The sequence below is a fragment of the Aureococcus anophagefferens genome (assembly GCF_000186865.1).
Source record: "Aureococcus anophagefferens unplaced genomic scaffold AURANscaffold_1, whole genome shotgun sequence".
NCBI classification, from domain to species: Eukaryota; class Pelagophyceae; order Pelagomonadales; family Pelagomonadaceae; genus Aureococcus; species Aureococcus anophagefferens.
In genome coordinates this window covers 2,826,874-2,841,463 of record NW_008705561.1, presented here as the reverse complement: position 1 = coordinate 2,841,463, position 14,590 = coordinate 2,826,874, and the positions used below count along the sequence as shown (strand labels likewise).

The 14,590-nt window shown below is 72.6% G+C and overlaps 5 protein-coding genes across 5 annotated transcripts in view; 2 read left to right on the top strand and 3 right to left on the bottom strand.

Annotated features, from left to right (window-relative positions):
• Positions 1-694: 694 nt before the first annotated feature.
• On the top strand, positions 695-1,887 carry AURANDRAFT_60888 (hypothetical protein; the record flags this gene model as incomplete). Its single annotated transcript, XM_009034304.1, has 2 exons — positions 695-1,449; positions 1,470-1,887. The coding sequence occupies 2 exons, from the start codon at positions 695-697 to the stop codon at positions 1,885-1,887; spliced, it is 1,173 nt and encodes a 390-aa protein (XP_009032552.1).
• Positions 1,888-2,794: 907 nt separating this feature from the next.
• AURANDRAFT_60887 (hypothetical protein) lies at positions 2,795-4,780 on the top strand (the record flags this gene model as incomplete). Its single annotated transcript, XM_009034305.1, has 1 exon — positions 2,795-4,780. The coding sequence occupies one exon, from the start codon at positions 2,795-2,797 to the stop codon at positions 4,778-4,780; it is 1,986 nt and encodes a 661-aa protein (XP_009032553.1).
• A 3,506-nt stretch (positions 4,781-8,286) lies between these two features.
• On the bottom strand, positions 8,287-11,127 carry AURANDRAFT_60886 (hypothetical protein; the record flags this gene model as incomplete). Its single annotated transcript, XM_009034197.1, has 1 exon — positions 8,287-11,127. One exon carries the CDS (start codon positions 11,125-11,127, stop codon positions 8,287-8,289), a length of 2,841 nt encoding a protein of 946 aa, XP_009032445.1.
• A 940-nt stretch (positions 11,128-12,067) lies between these two features.
• AURANDRAFT_60885 (hypothetical protein) lies at positions 12,068-13,254 on the bottom strand (the record flags this gene model as incomplete). Its single annotated transcript, XM_009034196.1, has 2 exons — positions 12,068-12,425; positions 12,482-13,254. The coding sequence occupies 2 exons, from the start codon at positions 13,252-13,254 to the stop codon at positions 12,068-12,070; spliced, it is 1,131 nt and encodes a 376-aa protein (XP_009032444.1).
• Positions 13,255-13,829: 575 nt separating this feature from the next.
• The window catches only part of AURANDRAFT_60884 (hypothetical protein), a gene marked incomplete at both ends in the record, with an annotated part of 6,158 nt that continues 5,397 nt past the window's right edge, over positions 13,830-14,590 (bottom strand). Inside the window, one exon of the mRNA XM_009034195.1 lies at positions 13,830-14,528. Coding sequence (XP_009032443.1) covers positions 13,830-14,528 — 699 coding nt within the window. The remainder of the gene's footprint in view (positions 14,529-14,590) is intronic.

Here is a 14,590-nt window from a genome sequence, read left to right as displayed (position 1 = left end):
GACGCGCCCAGCGCGGCGACCTTCGTGGCCCTGGCGGCGCACCCGCGGCGCCGGCTCCTGCACCCCTTCAGCGACGGCGCGACGGCCCTGCGCTGCGTCGGCGCCGCGCGCTCGGACGGCGCCGCCGCGGACCAGCCGCTCGCGCGGCCGGGCCCCGCGCTCGCGCGCGCGTCCGCGGCGCTCCTCGTGATCCGCGGCGCGATGACGACCCTCGCCAAGGTCGCCGCCCACGCCGACGTCGAGGGCAACCGCGTCGCCGACGCGCTCGCGGAGATCGGCGCGGAGCGCCGGGACCACGTCTTCGACGTGCCCGCGGCCTTCGATGGCGCGGGCGCCGGTCGCGCGTGCCGCGCGCGCCGGCGCTCCAGCACCGCTACCTCCTGAGACACGCGTAAGTGGTCGAAATGGCCGGGGCATCGCACGGCGTGTGCCGCGGCAGCTGCCCCGGATGATGCGTTTAAAGCACTGACGACATGTCTCCGAGTCGGCCTCGAGCACCCGCCCCCCCCACGGCGCTCGTGGGCTGCAGCGGCCACGCCGTAGTAGGGGCCGGCGCCCGGGAGGCCTCCCGGGCGCGCGGGGCGTCGTGGCACCGTACGCCTCACCGTCGGCCGATTTGCAGTAGTGGCAACACGCGTCGTCGCTGCGGTTCGCTGTGCCTCGCAAACGCGTCGCGCCGCCGCGTCGAAGCGCCATGGCCGCGGAGCTCAAGGAGGGCCGCGAGCTCTACAAGAGCGGCAAGTTCGGCGACGCGGCGGCGAAGTTCGGGTCGGCGCTCGAGGACGACTCGACGGAGGTGGACCAGCTGCACATGATCCACAGCAACCGCTGCGCGTGCTACATGCAGCTCAAGGCCTTCGACAAGGCCTACGACGACGCCGAGGCCTGCACGTCCCTGAAGCCGACCTGGGCCAAGGGCTGGGCGCGCCTCGCGGCCGCGTGCGACGCGCTCGGGAAGCTGCCCCAGGCGGCCGCCGCGTACGAGAAGGCCGCGGAGCTCGACCCGGCGAACGGCGCGCAGCACCTCAACGACGCGGCGAAGGTCAAGGCGAAGGCCGACGCGGCGAACGGCGCGGGCAACTACCGGCGCGTGCCCTTCCCGGAGCAGCGGAGCGTCCAACCGGTCGGCGGCCGCTTCGAGAACGCGCACCTGATGGCGCGCGGCGCGGTCTTCGTCTACAGCGCCATCTACCTCGTGTCCTTCACGACGGACCTCGCGACGCTCCGCGCGCGCTACCGCTCCGCCGTCAAGTTCCTGTGTCTGTCGCTCGTCATGCACTGGGGCCGCGCGCACGGCCGCCCGAAGATGGACCGCGCGTACGCGCAAAAGTGCATGACGGACCCGGGCTGCCAGCGCCTCTTCGGGGCCTTCATCCTGCTCCTGGGCCAGGGCTCCTTCATCGCCCTGCTGCCCCTGCTCTACTTCGAGGCGCGGCGTCGGCGCACGCGGTCGTCGCGAAGCTGAAAAGCGTGGGCCTGAAGTCCCAGGCGCTCCAGGCGACGGCGGCGCTCGAGGGGACGCTGCTGGATGGCGACGGCCAGCTCGACGCCAAGGTCGTCGTGAACTGCGCCTACGCGGAGGCCGGCGCGGGGCTCCTCATGGTCCTCGAGCTCCTCACGCCGCGCCGCAACTTCATCCTCCTCGTCCTCTACTGGCAGTACATGCAGATGCGCATCATGCTCGAGGGCGCCGCGACGGGCGGCGCCGGCGGGCCCCTCCACGCCGCCTTCGGCGCCGTCGACGCCAAGGTCGTCGCCGTCGTCGGCAACCCCGCGTGCCCCGCGCTGCTCCGCGGCGCCTACGGCAAGATCAAGCAGCTCGCCAAGAACCAGGTCGCCCTCCCCGAGCCGGGCAAGAAGCCGGGCCTCAAGTGCACGATCATGTAGGCGCGCGGGCGCCGGACGCCCGCCGGTAATTGGCAGCGACGCCCCCGGCCACTCGCGTGGGCTAGGCGACCACCGACGCGGCCGTTACGCGCCCCTCACACGCCGCAGAGGGCGCGGCCCTCGGACGTCGCCGTCTTCCGCGCGGCGCAGACGGCGACCATGGCGAAGGGGACGATGGACGCGAACGCGACCTCGGCCGTCGACGTCCGAAAAACCAACTTCTGGTCGAAGGCCTCGCAGACGAGCGCCGCGGACACGACGACCATCTGGCACTCGCTCCAGGCCGTCGACAGGTTCTTCGCCGGCGCGCAGTCCACGGCGACGAAGTGGCTCAGCCCGTAGAGCCACGGGAGCACGCAGAGCACGTACGACGTCCGCGTCGGGCTCGCGCAGAAGGCGGCGCACAGGAAGTCCCAGAGCGCGAGCCAGCCCTGGTTCATGGCCATGTGCAGCACGACGCGCGACATCTGCTGCGGGTAGACGAAGTGGGCGTACTCGTAGTGGAGCTGCTTCGACGCTCCGGGGAAGAAGGCGGCGAAGGCCTCGCCGAAGTGGGCGTCGCCGCGCAGGCACCGCGGGAGCGTCATCCAGCAGCTCCAGAGCCGCCGCAGGCCCGCGACGACCATGAAGACCGTCGCGGCGTAGCCGAAGCCGCTGGGCTGGACCATCCCTGTTGGTGGCTGCCCCGAAAAATACACTGCTCATGAAGATGTTGAGGGCAACACGGTCGCGGCTCGAAGCACCGTATGAGCTGCGCTTAGTCAGGCCTGCCGCCAACCCGCTGCTAGAGCACCAAACGCTGCCAACACTCGCGCCAGCCCGCTGCTAGAAAACACCGAACGCTGCCAACGCCAACCCGCCGCTACAGCAGCAGCCAACACAGGGCACCGCCAATACCAACGCAGCGATGCGTCGCCTCATCGTCGCCTTGCTCGTCGCCGTCGCCTGGAGCTTCGGCGGTCCCGCGAAGCCCTACCCCACGGGCGCCTACGACGCGTCGTCGGCCCGGGCCTACTTCGGCCGCCGCCCGCTCCGCGTCGCCGCGCGGTCGCTGGAGATCCTGTGGCGGTCGGCGGGCTTCGGCGCGGCGCTCGCCGGCGACGCCCTCGCCGGCGACGGCCCCGCGGGCCCGCGGGCGGACGACCGCGGCCGCGAGCTCACGGACCTGCTCGTCGCGCTCGGCCCGGCGTTCATCAAGATCGGCCAGAGCGCGTCCGTGCGCTCGGACCTGCTGCCGCCGCCCTACGTCAAGGCGCTGACGCTCCTGCAAGAGGACGTCCCGGCGTTCGCGTCGGCGGAGGCGCGCGCGATCATCGCCGCGGAGCTCGGGTCCGCGGCGTCGAAGCTCCGCGACGTCTCGCCGGAGCCCGTCGCCGCCGCGTCGCTGGGCCAGGTGCACCGCGCGACGTGGGACGGGCGGCCGGTCGCCGTCAAGGTCCAGCGGCCCGACGTCGAGGACCGCGTGGCGCTCGACATGTACCTCGTGCGCGAGTTCGCGGCGCCGCTGGCGGCGAGCCTCGGCGCGCCCGGCGACGTCGTCGGCATCGCCGACGCCTGGGGCGCCGGGTTGGTGGGCGAGCTCGACTACGAGGCCGAGGGCGCGAACGCGGCCGCGTTCGGCGAGAAGCTCGCGGCGTCGTCGCTCGACGGGCGGGTCTTCGCGCCGGCGGTCGTCGCCGACGCGACGAGCCGCCGCGTACTCACGACGGAGTGGGTCGACGGCGAGCGCCTCGACGAGACGGGCGCGCGCGACGACGTGCCGAGGCTCGCGAGTTTGGCGATGAACAGCTACATGTGGATGATGCTCGACTCCGGGCTCCTCCACTGCGACCCGCACCCCGGGAACCTGCTCCGGGCGCCGGACGGGCGCCTGTGCATCCTCGACTGGGGGTTGGTGACACAGCTCGACGAGGACCTGCGGCTGACGCTCATCGAGCACGTCGCGCACCTCGTGGCGCGGGACTACGCCAAGGTCCCCGGGGACCTCGTGCGCCTCGGCTTCGTGCCCGAGGGCGGCGAGGACGCCGCGGCGGACGCGGGCGTCGTCGACCTGCTCACGCGGGCGTACTCGAAGCGCGCGGAGGGCGGCGGCTTCGCGAACTTCGACGTCCCCGGGTTGATCGACGAGCTCCGGGGCCTCTCGGCGGACGCGGGCGCGGCCATCTTCCAGATCCCGCCCTACTTTGCGTACATAGCCAAAGCCTTCGCGACGCTCGAGGGCATCGGCTTGGGCGTCGACCCGGACTACTCGATCCTCAACGACACGCTGCCCTACATCTCCGAAAGGATGCTCTCCGACCCGTCGCCGCGCGCGGCGGGCGCGCTCTCGACCTTCGTCTTCGGCGCGGCCAAGGACGACGCGCGCGCGCGCGTCCTCGACGCGGACCGCGTCGGCTCGCTCCTCGACGGCGCGCGCCGCTACGCGTCGACGGACGTCGCGGTCGGCGGCGGCGGCGCGGAGCGCGCGGCCGACGCGATCCTCGATCTCCTGAAGGACGACACGCCGGCGTCGCGCCTCGTCGTCGAGCAGGTCGCGCTCGCACTCGGCGCGCGGACCCGGCGGCTCTGGGCCGACGCGCGCCGGCGCTCGGGCGGCGCCGGCGGCGACCGGTCGGTGCTCGGGTCCTTGGTGGACCCGCTGGGGCTCTTCCGCGGGTCGAAGCTCGTCACGGAGGACGACCGCGACGCCGCGGCGCTCGACGCGGCCGCGAAACTCGCGGCGCTCGCGTCCGAGCTCCTCGGCGACGCCGGCGGCGATCCCGCGGACCAGCGCGCGCTCGCGTCGGCGCTCGCTTCGCGCCTGTGGGCGCGCCGCGAGGACCTCTCCGTCGTGACGAGGCGCGTCGCCGCGGAGTCCGCGCGGCAGACCGCGGACCGGCTCCGGATAAAATAAACAAGAGTAAAATCGCGCTACCTCGGCCGCGCGAGGGACGCCTTGACGCAGACGCCGAGGACGAGGAGCGGCGCGCCGAAGATGCCCGCGGCCATGATCGCCGCGAAGAGGAAGAAACGGATCGCGCTCTCCCAGCCCGGCGGGTCGCGCCCGGCGGGCTCGCACGCCGCGCCGCCGTCGGCGCCCAGCGCCGCCAGCGCGAAGGTGTGCTGGAGCTCGAGGCCGTCCTCGGAGAAGATGCGCGCCGTGAGCGTGCCGTTCGCGAAATCAAAGTCCAGCTCGCCGAAGTTGAGCCCGAGGTAGTTCTGCGACCGGCCCGAGCCCTCGTCCCTCAGCAGGTAGGGGAAGGGCAGCAGCCGCTGCGCGAGGCGCATGCCGTTGGTCAGGATGGGCGCCACCGTGTACTTTGGGAAGACGGGCGACTGGCGCGCCCAGGAGTGCGTCATGCCCGACGACGTGACGTCCAGCAGCAATTTCGAGCCGCAGCGCGCGCCGGCGATCTCCGCCATGTGGACGTCCCCCGAGACGACCACGGCCGACTTCGCCCGCGCGACGACGTCGATGAACCGCGCCTTGGCCTTCGGGAAGCGGCCCCAGTTCTCGGCCTTGCCTTTGCGCCACTCGAGCAGCTGCAGCGACGACACGAAGACGTGCGCGTCCGCCGTCGAGCCGCCGACGACGGCCTCGAGCCAGGCCCACTGCGCCTCGCTGAGGAAGTCGCCGTCGCCCGCGGGGCCGTCGTAGGGCGTCTTCGCGTAGCGCATGTCCAGGGCGACGACGAGCACGGAGCCGCCGTCGAGGTCGACGGTCCGCGCGCTGTAGACGCCGGGTTGGCCGCGGTCCGCCCGCGGGAACGCGGCCTTGAAGGCCGCGAGCGACGCGTCGCGGAACTCGAGCGTCGCGTCCGCGTCGTTGAGGCCGAAGTCGTGGTCGTCCCACGTCGCGATGACGGGGATGTCTCTAGCGAGGAGCTCGTCGTAGCCGGGCACGGCGTTCTGCCGGTCGTAGGCCTCGACGAGGTACGCGGGCCCCTTGGGCTTGAACAAGACCTTGGGGAGCCACTCGGCGATGTAGTCGCCGTAGATAATGTCGCCGCCCCAGATCCACGCGCTTGGGTTTCTCTCGAGCACGGACGGCCAGAGCGGCTGCGGCATGTCGTGCTTGTTGCACGACCCAAAGAGGATGCGCGTGTTCGGGGTCGCCGCGGCGCAGGCGCCGACCACCAGCGCCCACGCCGCCGCTCGCATCGTGGACCGCGTGCGCGCGCTCGCCGCGGCGCACATGCCGAGCGACCTCACCGCAAAATGCGTCGAATCTCGTCGCACACCAATTGCCCAGGATTCAACATCGCGGATTGTGTCGGCGATGAATCAAAGGTGCAGCCCCCCGGGTGATGGGCTGAGCGCGCGGACGCGGACGAAGTGCGCGCCGGGCCCGCAATTGGAGCTCTGAAACCTCGACGGCGCAGCGCGCGATGAGCGCCGAGACGATCGTGCGGCGCGCCTTACGAAACGCAAGCCAGCCGGAGCACCTCATCGACCAATACACACCAGACGCGCTGCGCATCATCAACAATTTTGTCGCAGACGGTCACAGTCCGGAGAAGGCGGAACAGCTCTTGACGGTCCTCATACGACAAGCCGCGCTCTCCAACGAGCCCTGGGGTGAGGGCGTCGCGCCCGAGCCGGCGGCATTGACCGACGCGGTCGTGAAGCGCACCTTCATGGAGGTCGCGGAAAGTGAAAGACGATCTCGACCTGCGGGCAAGGTATTTGGATCTACGGATGACCACATGGAATTCTTGGTGGGGGCCTTGGCGGCGCGCCTCGGGGAGTCGGACGGAGGCGAGCGTCTGAGGAACGACTTCAGGCCTGCCATCGGAGAGGCAATGCGAGATTTCTTGCTTCGGCTCGAGTCCGAGCAGGCCGCGTCCGAGCCGAAGCCGGAGCAGATCGTGGAGCCGGAGCAGATCGCGGAGCCGCAACCGACCGCGAAGCAAGCAATGCTCTCGCCGGAGGACATCCACAAGAAATTCAGCGCTCTGAAAAAGCCGCGGCGCGCGTTCGCCTTGTTCGCCCGCGACAAGCGCCCGGCGTTGGAGGAGCGCGGCATGTCTCTCGGCGAGATCGGCACGGCGCTGCGTCCGGCTTTCCTACGCGCGACGACGTCACGTCTCCATCCCCCCGTAGGTCTGACGCTTGGCAAGATGTGGAGCTCATTGGAGCAAGACGATAAGGAGGAGTACGAGGGCATGGAACAGTACGATAAGTATCGCTACGACACGGAACTGGAATTTGCAAACTTTTCTCGGGGTGGCAAGTCGATGCTCAATTTTCCTTTGTCCTGGATATACCCATGCACCGGCCCGCGCGACTTCTTCGACAATTGTCCCGCCACGTGGAGACTGGACGAGAGAGGCGACGGCCATCGAGATGATTATTACGCGACGGTCGCGCTGCCCGAGGTCGCGCTGACGAGCGGCAAATGGTATTACGAGGTTACGATCCTGAAAGTGCCCGAGGCCCTACAATTAGGCTGGGCGCGGAGTGGTTTTTCTGCGAATCCGGAGGGCGGCTGCGGCGACGACGAGTTTTCCTACTCGTGCGACCGTGTCCGCTGTCTTCTCTGGCACTCGGAGGAGGACACGCCGTGGAACGCCTGCTTCTACGGGCCTGCTTCCGAAAAGGCGACGGATGTGGGCGACGTCATCGGGTGCATGCTCGACCTCGACCGTGGCGAGATCCGCTTCAGTATCGACGGGCTTGTCGAAGAGGAGCCTGAGTTCCCCGAAATTTCCCTCGCGAGCGGCTACTTTCCCGCGCTGACGATGTCGGTCGGCGAAATCGAGATCAACTTCGGAGCTGAGGGCTTCCGGTGCCTTCCCGAAGGCTAAGCGGCTACAGCAGCATTCCCAAACGCTTGGCGGCGAACGAACAGGAGCTGGCGAAACAGCTGAAACTGCGGGAAAGCCTGGCAGCGACAGCGGAACAGGTAAAAAGGACTGAGCTCGTTTGAATGAGCTGGGAAACATTCTTAAAAATCCCGACCTCAGCGGCGCGTTGGCCGTCCTCGAAATCCTCGACAGGACCGACGCGGCGCGCGGCAGTTCCGAGGTCCCGCCGGGCCAGCGCGACGCCTCCGAGTCCGGTACCTCCGGATGGCGACACGCTACCGTCGAGGACTACGGGGTGGCGATGCGCGCCGCTCTCGAGGAGCTTGCCGAGAGCGACCGCCGCGAGATCGAGTGCTTTCGCCGGGAGCAATGCGAGCTCATGGCGGAGATGGAACGCGTGGATCGCGAGGTGGAACGCGAGCATGGTGTCGTTCTTCCGCCGGTAATTCCGGGCCCAACGGGATGAGGAACGATGACACCCGGCGGGGTTGGAGGGCAGCTTCCCAAATGTAACATTGTGAATCGACGCGGGGTGCAATATTTAGCGACGAAAAGTGCAAGCGCTCAGCTCGCCAGTTGAGCTGTGCACAACCAGCCGACAGCGGCCTCAAAACTACGCCCCCCCGTCGCGCCGCAGGAGCCACGCGCCGTCCGCCGGCGCGAAGTCCGGCGGGCTGCCCGGCCAGAACCGGAGCGCGCCGCGCGGCGCCGGGCCGGCGACGACGTGGGCCTCGCCCCGGAGCACCGCGAGGCCGAGCGCGGCGTCCGCCGCGGCGCCGAACCAGGCCGCGCGCGGCCCGACCTCGAAGCCGCAGGGCAGCGCGGCGACCCAGCGCCGCGCGGCGTTCGGGGCCGCGAGGCTCAGGACGCCCGCCGCGCGGCGCGCGACGAGCCGCGCGCCCGCGCCCGCGCCCGGCGGCGGCGCGCCGTCGCGCACGTCCGGCGCGCAGGACGCGGCGACCTCGGCCGTCTTGAGGAGCGCCGCGAGCTGGCGCGCGCGGTGCGCCGCGGCGACGGACGGCGCGTCGACGCGCCGGTCGAGCGCGAAGGCGAGCGCCGCGACGGCGTCGTGCGCGTCCGCCGCGACGTCCGCGCCGACGGCGGCCTCCGCGGCCTCGAGCGCGCCCGCGGCGGCGCCGTGGGCCGCGAGGCTGCGCCGGTAGGCCTCGCGGAGCGCGTCGGCGTCCTCGCGCGACGGCGGCGGGCCGAGCGCGTTCGCGGCCGCCGCCGCGGCGAGCGCGTCCTGGAGCGCGAAGCCGGCCTTCTTCGCCTCGCCCGCGAGGTGCGCGAGCCTGTTCTCGGCGTCGCGCGCCGCTATCAGCAGCTTCTCCGACGGCCGCGCGTCGACGTAGGCGCGCGCGTCGGCCTCGAGGGCCGCCTCGCGCGCGAGCGTCGCGTTGAGCTCCGCGACGGCCGCGTCGAGGCTCGCGAGCGCGCGCGCCTCGGGGTCCGTCGCGAGGGCCTGCGCGACGGCGCGGTGCCGGTCCGCGGCCTCGCCGAGGCTCGCGCTCAGGTTCCCGTAGGCGTCCGTGCCGTTCTCGGGCACGAAGCCCGGCGACCCGTCGACGGTCCGCTCGTGCTCGAACTCGGCGGTCCGCGCCGCGCGGGCCGCGGCCTCGCGCGCGGCCGCGTAGGCCGCGACGACGGCCGCGTCGCCGGACGCGTTCCCGACGCGGCCCGCGGCCGCGGCCCAGGGCTCGAGCGCCGCGAGCGTCGCCGTCGTCGCCCGGGCGCGGCCCCGGAGCCGGCGGAGCGCGCTCCGCATCTCGTGCTTGAGCGCGGACCAGGGCGCGCACAGCTTGTCGACGCGCTTCCGGCCGACGGTCGAAGACGCGTCGCCCTTGACGCGGCACGCGCCGTCCTTGAACGCGCGGGCCACGGCGGCGTTGCGCTTCGACGGGTTCTCCAGGATGTCCTTGTGGTTCCAGTCGACGGCGCCGTAGGTGGAGAAGTACGTCGTCGCCTTGCTTGTCGCCGTTCGCACGAAGTCGTCCGCGACGCGGCCGCCGTCCTTGTCGAGGAGGAGCGCCTTGTTCAGCTTCGACGCGGCCTCGGCGAGCCCCTTGCGGCAGTCCTTGCAGTCCGTCGTCGCGTGGTCCGGCCGCCCGTACACAAAGGGCGCCACGAGCCCCCGCAACCCGAACGTCTCCTTGCGGTCGAGGCGCGGCAGGCGCTCGAAGCGCCGGTCCACGGCGTCGAAGGACGCCTCGGCCTCGGCGAGCTCCTCCGCGGCGACGGCCGCGCGGTGCGCGAAGGGCGCCGCGTCCGCCAAATAGGCGGACCCGGCGACGGCGAGCTTGCCGTCGAGCCACTTGCGGTCGTCGGCGTCGCACCGCAGGTCCGGGCGCTCCGGCGACGCCTCGCAGAGGCCGACGAAGACGGACCGCGCCGCGGCGGCGACGGCCCGTTCCTGGGCCTCGCGGTCGCGCCGCGCGCGCGCGAGCATGCCGTGGACCGCGTCCTCGCGCGCGCGATGGACGGCGGACACGGGCTCGACGCCCGCGGCCGCGCGCCGCGCGTCCCGCGCGCGGTCCTCGGCCTTTTGCATGGCCGCGACGGCGTCGTCGCGCTTCTTGAGGGCGGCCGTCGTGTTGAGGACGTCGTAGGCGTATTGCGCCTGGTGCCGCGCGCGGCTCGCGTCCGCCGCGGAGAACTCGTCGCGCCGGAGCCGCCGCGACGCGTCGGCGAAGGCGCGCCGCGCGCGCGCGAGGTCCGCGACGGGGCCCCGCTCCAGGAGCCGCAGGGCGCCGCCCGCGCCGGCCGCCGCGGCGCGGACGCGGTCCGCGGCCGCCGCGCGCGCGCCGCCCGCGGCGACGGCCGCGGCCGCGAGCCGCAGGAACTCGGCGAGGGCCGCCGGTGACCAGGCCGCGCCCTCGACGCTCGTCGCCGCCGCCGCGTCCCGCGCGGCGCGCGCCGCGGCCGCGTCGGCCTCGAGGCGCGCCGTCTCCTCGGCGCGCGCCGCGGAGAGCGCGGCCGCGAGCGCCGGCGTCGCGGCGCCGTCCAATTGCCAGAACTTGACGAAGCGCGCCGCGGCGGCCGTCGCGTCCTCGCCGGCGGTGACGTGCGCGGCCGTCTCGCCGCCGTCGACGGTGACGACGACGGACGCGCCCGGGAGCCGGCCGCCGGGTCGGCTCGCCGCGGCCGCGGCCGCGGCGTCCGCGACGGCGGCCTCGAGGCCCACGCTCGACGCCTGCGCCGCCGCGGCGTCGAGCACGGCGCCCGCGAGCGGGCCCTTCGCGCCCGCGTTCGCCACGGCCCGCCAGAACCTGGCGCGCGGCGACGACGACGTGCCGTTGGCGTAGCGCCGCGCGGCGACGACGCCCGTGACGAGGAGCACGTCGCCGCCCGCGCCCTTCGGCGACGCCGCGCAGCGCTCGAGGGTCGCCGCGTCCAGGCTGGCGGCGCGGCACGACGCGGCGGCGATGGCGACGAGCGCTATGTGGAGGCAGCCCATCGGATCGATTCGATGGGTTGCGGGCTGTGATTAGCCTAGTCGGTGTTTACCCTTGGTTGAATATGTGTTGCATGCCTTGCTTGCCGAGCTTGTGAAGCGATTAAGCCCTGCGCCGCCGCGCGCCGTCGCTGCGCCCGCCGAGCCGGTGCCGCCGAGGCCGCCGTGCGCCGTCGACGCCATGGGCCGCGTCCACTACAGCGGCGTGCGGGCCGTGGGCTTCCTCGTCTACCTGCTCCTCGTCGGCCTCAACCTGTCGGCCGTCGGCTTCCTGTTCCGCAAGCTCGGGAGCCTCGTCGGCCTCTGCGCGGCGCCGACGCACACGGAGTTCATCGAGCGATTGATGTCCTGCATCCGGCCGGTTATCGGCGCGCGGGGCGTCGCGCCGCGGCCCGTCGACAAAGACGGCAAGCTCCGCGGCTGCGTCGTGCTCTGCAACCACGTCAACTGGAGCGACTTCGTCCTCGACATCGCCTTCGTGCCCGACGGCGTCTACGTGTCGCGCAACGTCCTGAAGCTCGTCTTCTTCCCCGGGTCCCTGATCCGGTCCTGGCTCTTCGGCGACATGATCTACTTCAGCCGGGGCAAGAAGGACGCGAAGCGGCCCCTCTACGACGCCGTCGCCGCCAAGTGCGCCGAGGGCCGGTCCGTCATCGTCTACGCCGAGGGCACGCGGAACCCGACGGGCGAGAAGATGCCGCTCCGCGTCGGCTTGATCAAGCTCGCCTACGACCGGGGCATCCCGCTCTACGTGTCCATGGTCTCGAACAAGTACGCCATCGTCGACGAGAAGGCCTTTAAGGTCACGCTCGGCGAGACCATCGAGAACAAGATGTCCAAGCTCGTCCGGCCCGAGGACTTCGCCGACCTCCAGGCGTTCCTCGCCGCCGCCCAGGCCGAGTGGGACGCCGTCTGGGACGCGCTCCGGAAATAAACGCGGGGACTACCCGGGCGGCGGACGCGGCCGCGCCGCCTCGAGCTCGGCGACGGCCGCGGCGAAGGTCGGCCGGTCGCCCGGCTCGGGCGCGCGCATCTTCGCCGCGAGCGCGGCGACGGCGCCCGCCGCGGCCGCGTGCTTCTTGGACGCGAAGGTCGCGATGGCCGGCAGCGCCCAGACCTTGGCGCCGACGTCGAACGCGTGGGTGTGGGCGCCGACGGGCGCGCACGTGCCGTTGGGGAAGCAGTTCCCCCGCGCCTCGGGCGCGCCCGCGCTGCCGGCCTCGCAGCGCCGGAAGCGGTTCTTCGCGACGGGCCGCACGGAGAGGATGTTCTGCGTTTTCGGCGGCCGCCGCGCGTGGCACCTGCGTGGACCGTACTGAAGCCGCGTCGCGTCGTCGGTTTCCGCGCGGCGCGGCACGCGTGCTCGTTGAGCGTCGCCGGGCACGGCTCCTTTTTCGAGCAGGGCCCCGTCGAGGCGGGCAGCGCCGGGAGCCCGCGCCGCACGAAGAAGTCGCGGATGGGCCCGGCGAGCGCCTTCGGGCCGTCGACGAGCCAGATCTCGTCCTTTCGCTCGTCGACGGTGAACTGCTTCACCGCGAAATCGTCCAGGAAGAAGCCGCCGCGCTCCGCGAAGCTCTCGAAGCAGCGGAGGAGCGCGGCGGCGCAGGCGAGGGGGTCGCGGCGCGCCCAGGCCGCGTAGGCCTTGGAGGGGCGGCTCCGGTGGCCGACGTCGCCGTCGCCGTCGCCGAGGCTCGACCCGGCGAGGTCGACGGCGTACGTGACGCGCGTGCCGTTCGCGTCGAGCCACGCGCCCCGCAGCCGCGGGACGCCCGGCAGCCCCCGTAAATACTCGAGGTAGAGCACCTCGCCGCGCACCTCGCGCTCGTGATAGAGCGCCTCGCCGCGGAGCGCGGCGCCGCCGGCCCGTTTCCGGTCGGCCTTGTAGAGCTTGCGCCGCTTCACGACGACGTCGTCGCCGCCGAGCGTGGCGCGGTGCACCTCTTTGTAGAAGCCGCTGCTGAGCTTCGTCCATTTTGCGTCGAGCGCCGCCGGATCCGTGGCGTCCCAGCGGCGCGGCGGCGGCGCTCGGTGGTGCATCCAGGCGTCGACCTCGACGACGCCGGCCATGTTCACCGTGCGCTTGGCCGCCGCCGCGGCCGCCAGCAGCAGTCGGAGCCAGCGACGCATCATCGGGCCGCGCGGCGCGTCATCACGGTCTTGCAGGGGCTGCCCATGCTGCTATGAGCTGCCCATGCCGCTTCAATAGCGGCAAGTTACCTTCAATCATCCATCCCCGCTTCGAGTCGAGCTGTGAGGCCTCTCCGCTGTCCTGTGCGCGCGTTGCCAGCGCGCGCTGCCATTCGTCGTCGGCGCTATCCAGCAGTGGCGTCAGCAGCTCGTGCAAAAAAAAGACGATGTGGCAGGTGAGGGCGGCGGGCCTGCTCGGCGCGGCGTCGGTGGGCGCCGGCGCGTACGGCGCGCACGGACTCGTGAGCCACGACGACGAGTACCGCGCGATCTGGAAGACGGCCGTGCAGTACCACCAGGTGCACGCGCTCGCGCTGCTCGCGACGGCGGCGATCCCGTCGGCGCGCGCGCGCGCGGTGTCGTCCGCGTGCTTCGTGCCCGGCGGCGCGGTCTTCTGCGGGAGCAACTACGTCGTCGCGTACAAGCAGGACCGGTCCTACGGCGGCTGGGCGCCCTACGGCGGCACGGGGCTCATCGGCGGCTGGCTCGCGCTCGCCGCGCTCTAAGAGTTTTCCAAATTACGCCTCGTACTCGACGTCGAGGTCGAGCGCGTGGAGGTGGTCGTCGCGGCAGCCGAGGAGCACGCGGCGGCCGGCGACGACGGGCGTCGAGAAGACCTCCGCGGGCAGGCGCGCGCGCGCGAGCAGGGCGCCGTCGTCCTCCCGGAGCACGACGACGACGCCGCCCGTCGTCGCGGCGACGAGGACCGCCGCGACGCGCGCGGGCGCCGCGAAGAGCTTGCCCGGGAGCGCCGCCGTCCACTCCTTGGCGCCGTCGCCGCGGCGGCGCCGCGCGAGGCGGCCCCGGTCGTCGCCGAAGTAGACGGCGGCGCCCGCGACGAGCGGCGGCGCGTAGACGGGCGTCCGCGCGCCGTCCGTGAAGACCCAGACGCCGCCGCCGTCCGCGGCGCTCACGGCGCGCGCCGCGCCGCCGACGTCGCCGTAGTAGAGCACGCCGTCGGCGAGCGCCGGCGTGCCGTAGACGGGCGCGCCGCTCCGCCGCGCCCAGCGCCGATGTCCCGTGTCCGCGTCGAGGCCGACCAACGCGCCGGCCGTCGTCGCGGCGACGACGACGTCGCCGGCGACGGCGGGGCTCGCGTAGACCGCGCCGCCGAGGTCGCCGCTCGCCCACCGTCGCGCGCCCGCGCGCGAGACCCGGTAGACGCGGTTGTCGTGGGACCCGAAGACGACGTCGCCGCCGCAGCGGACCGCGGCGCGCTTCACGGGGCCGCCCGCGGCGAAGGTCCAGGCGACGGCGCCCGTCGCCGCGCGCAGCGCGA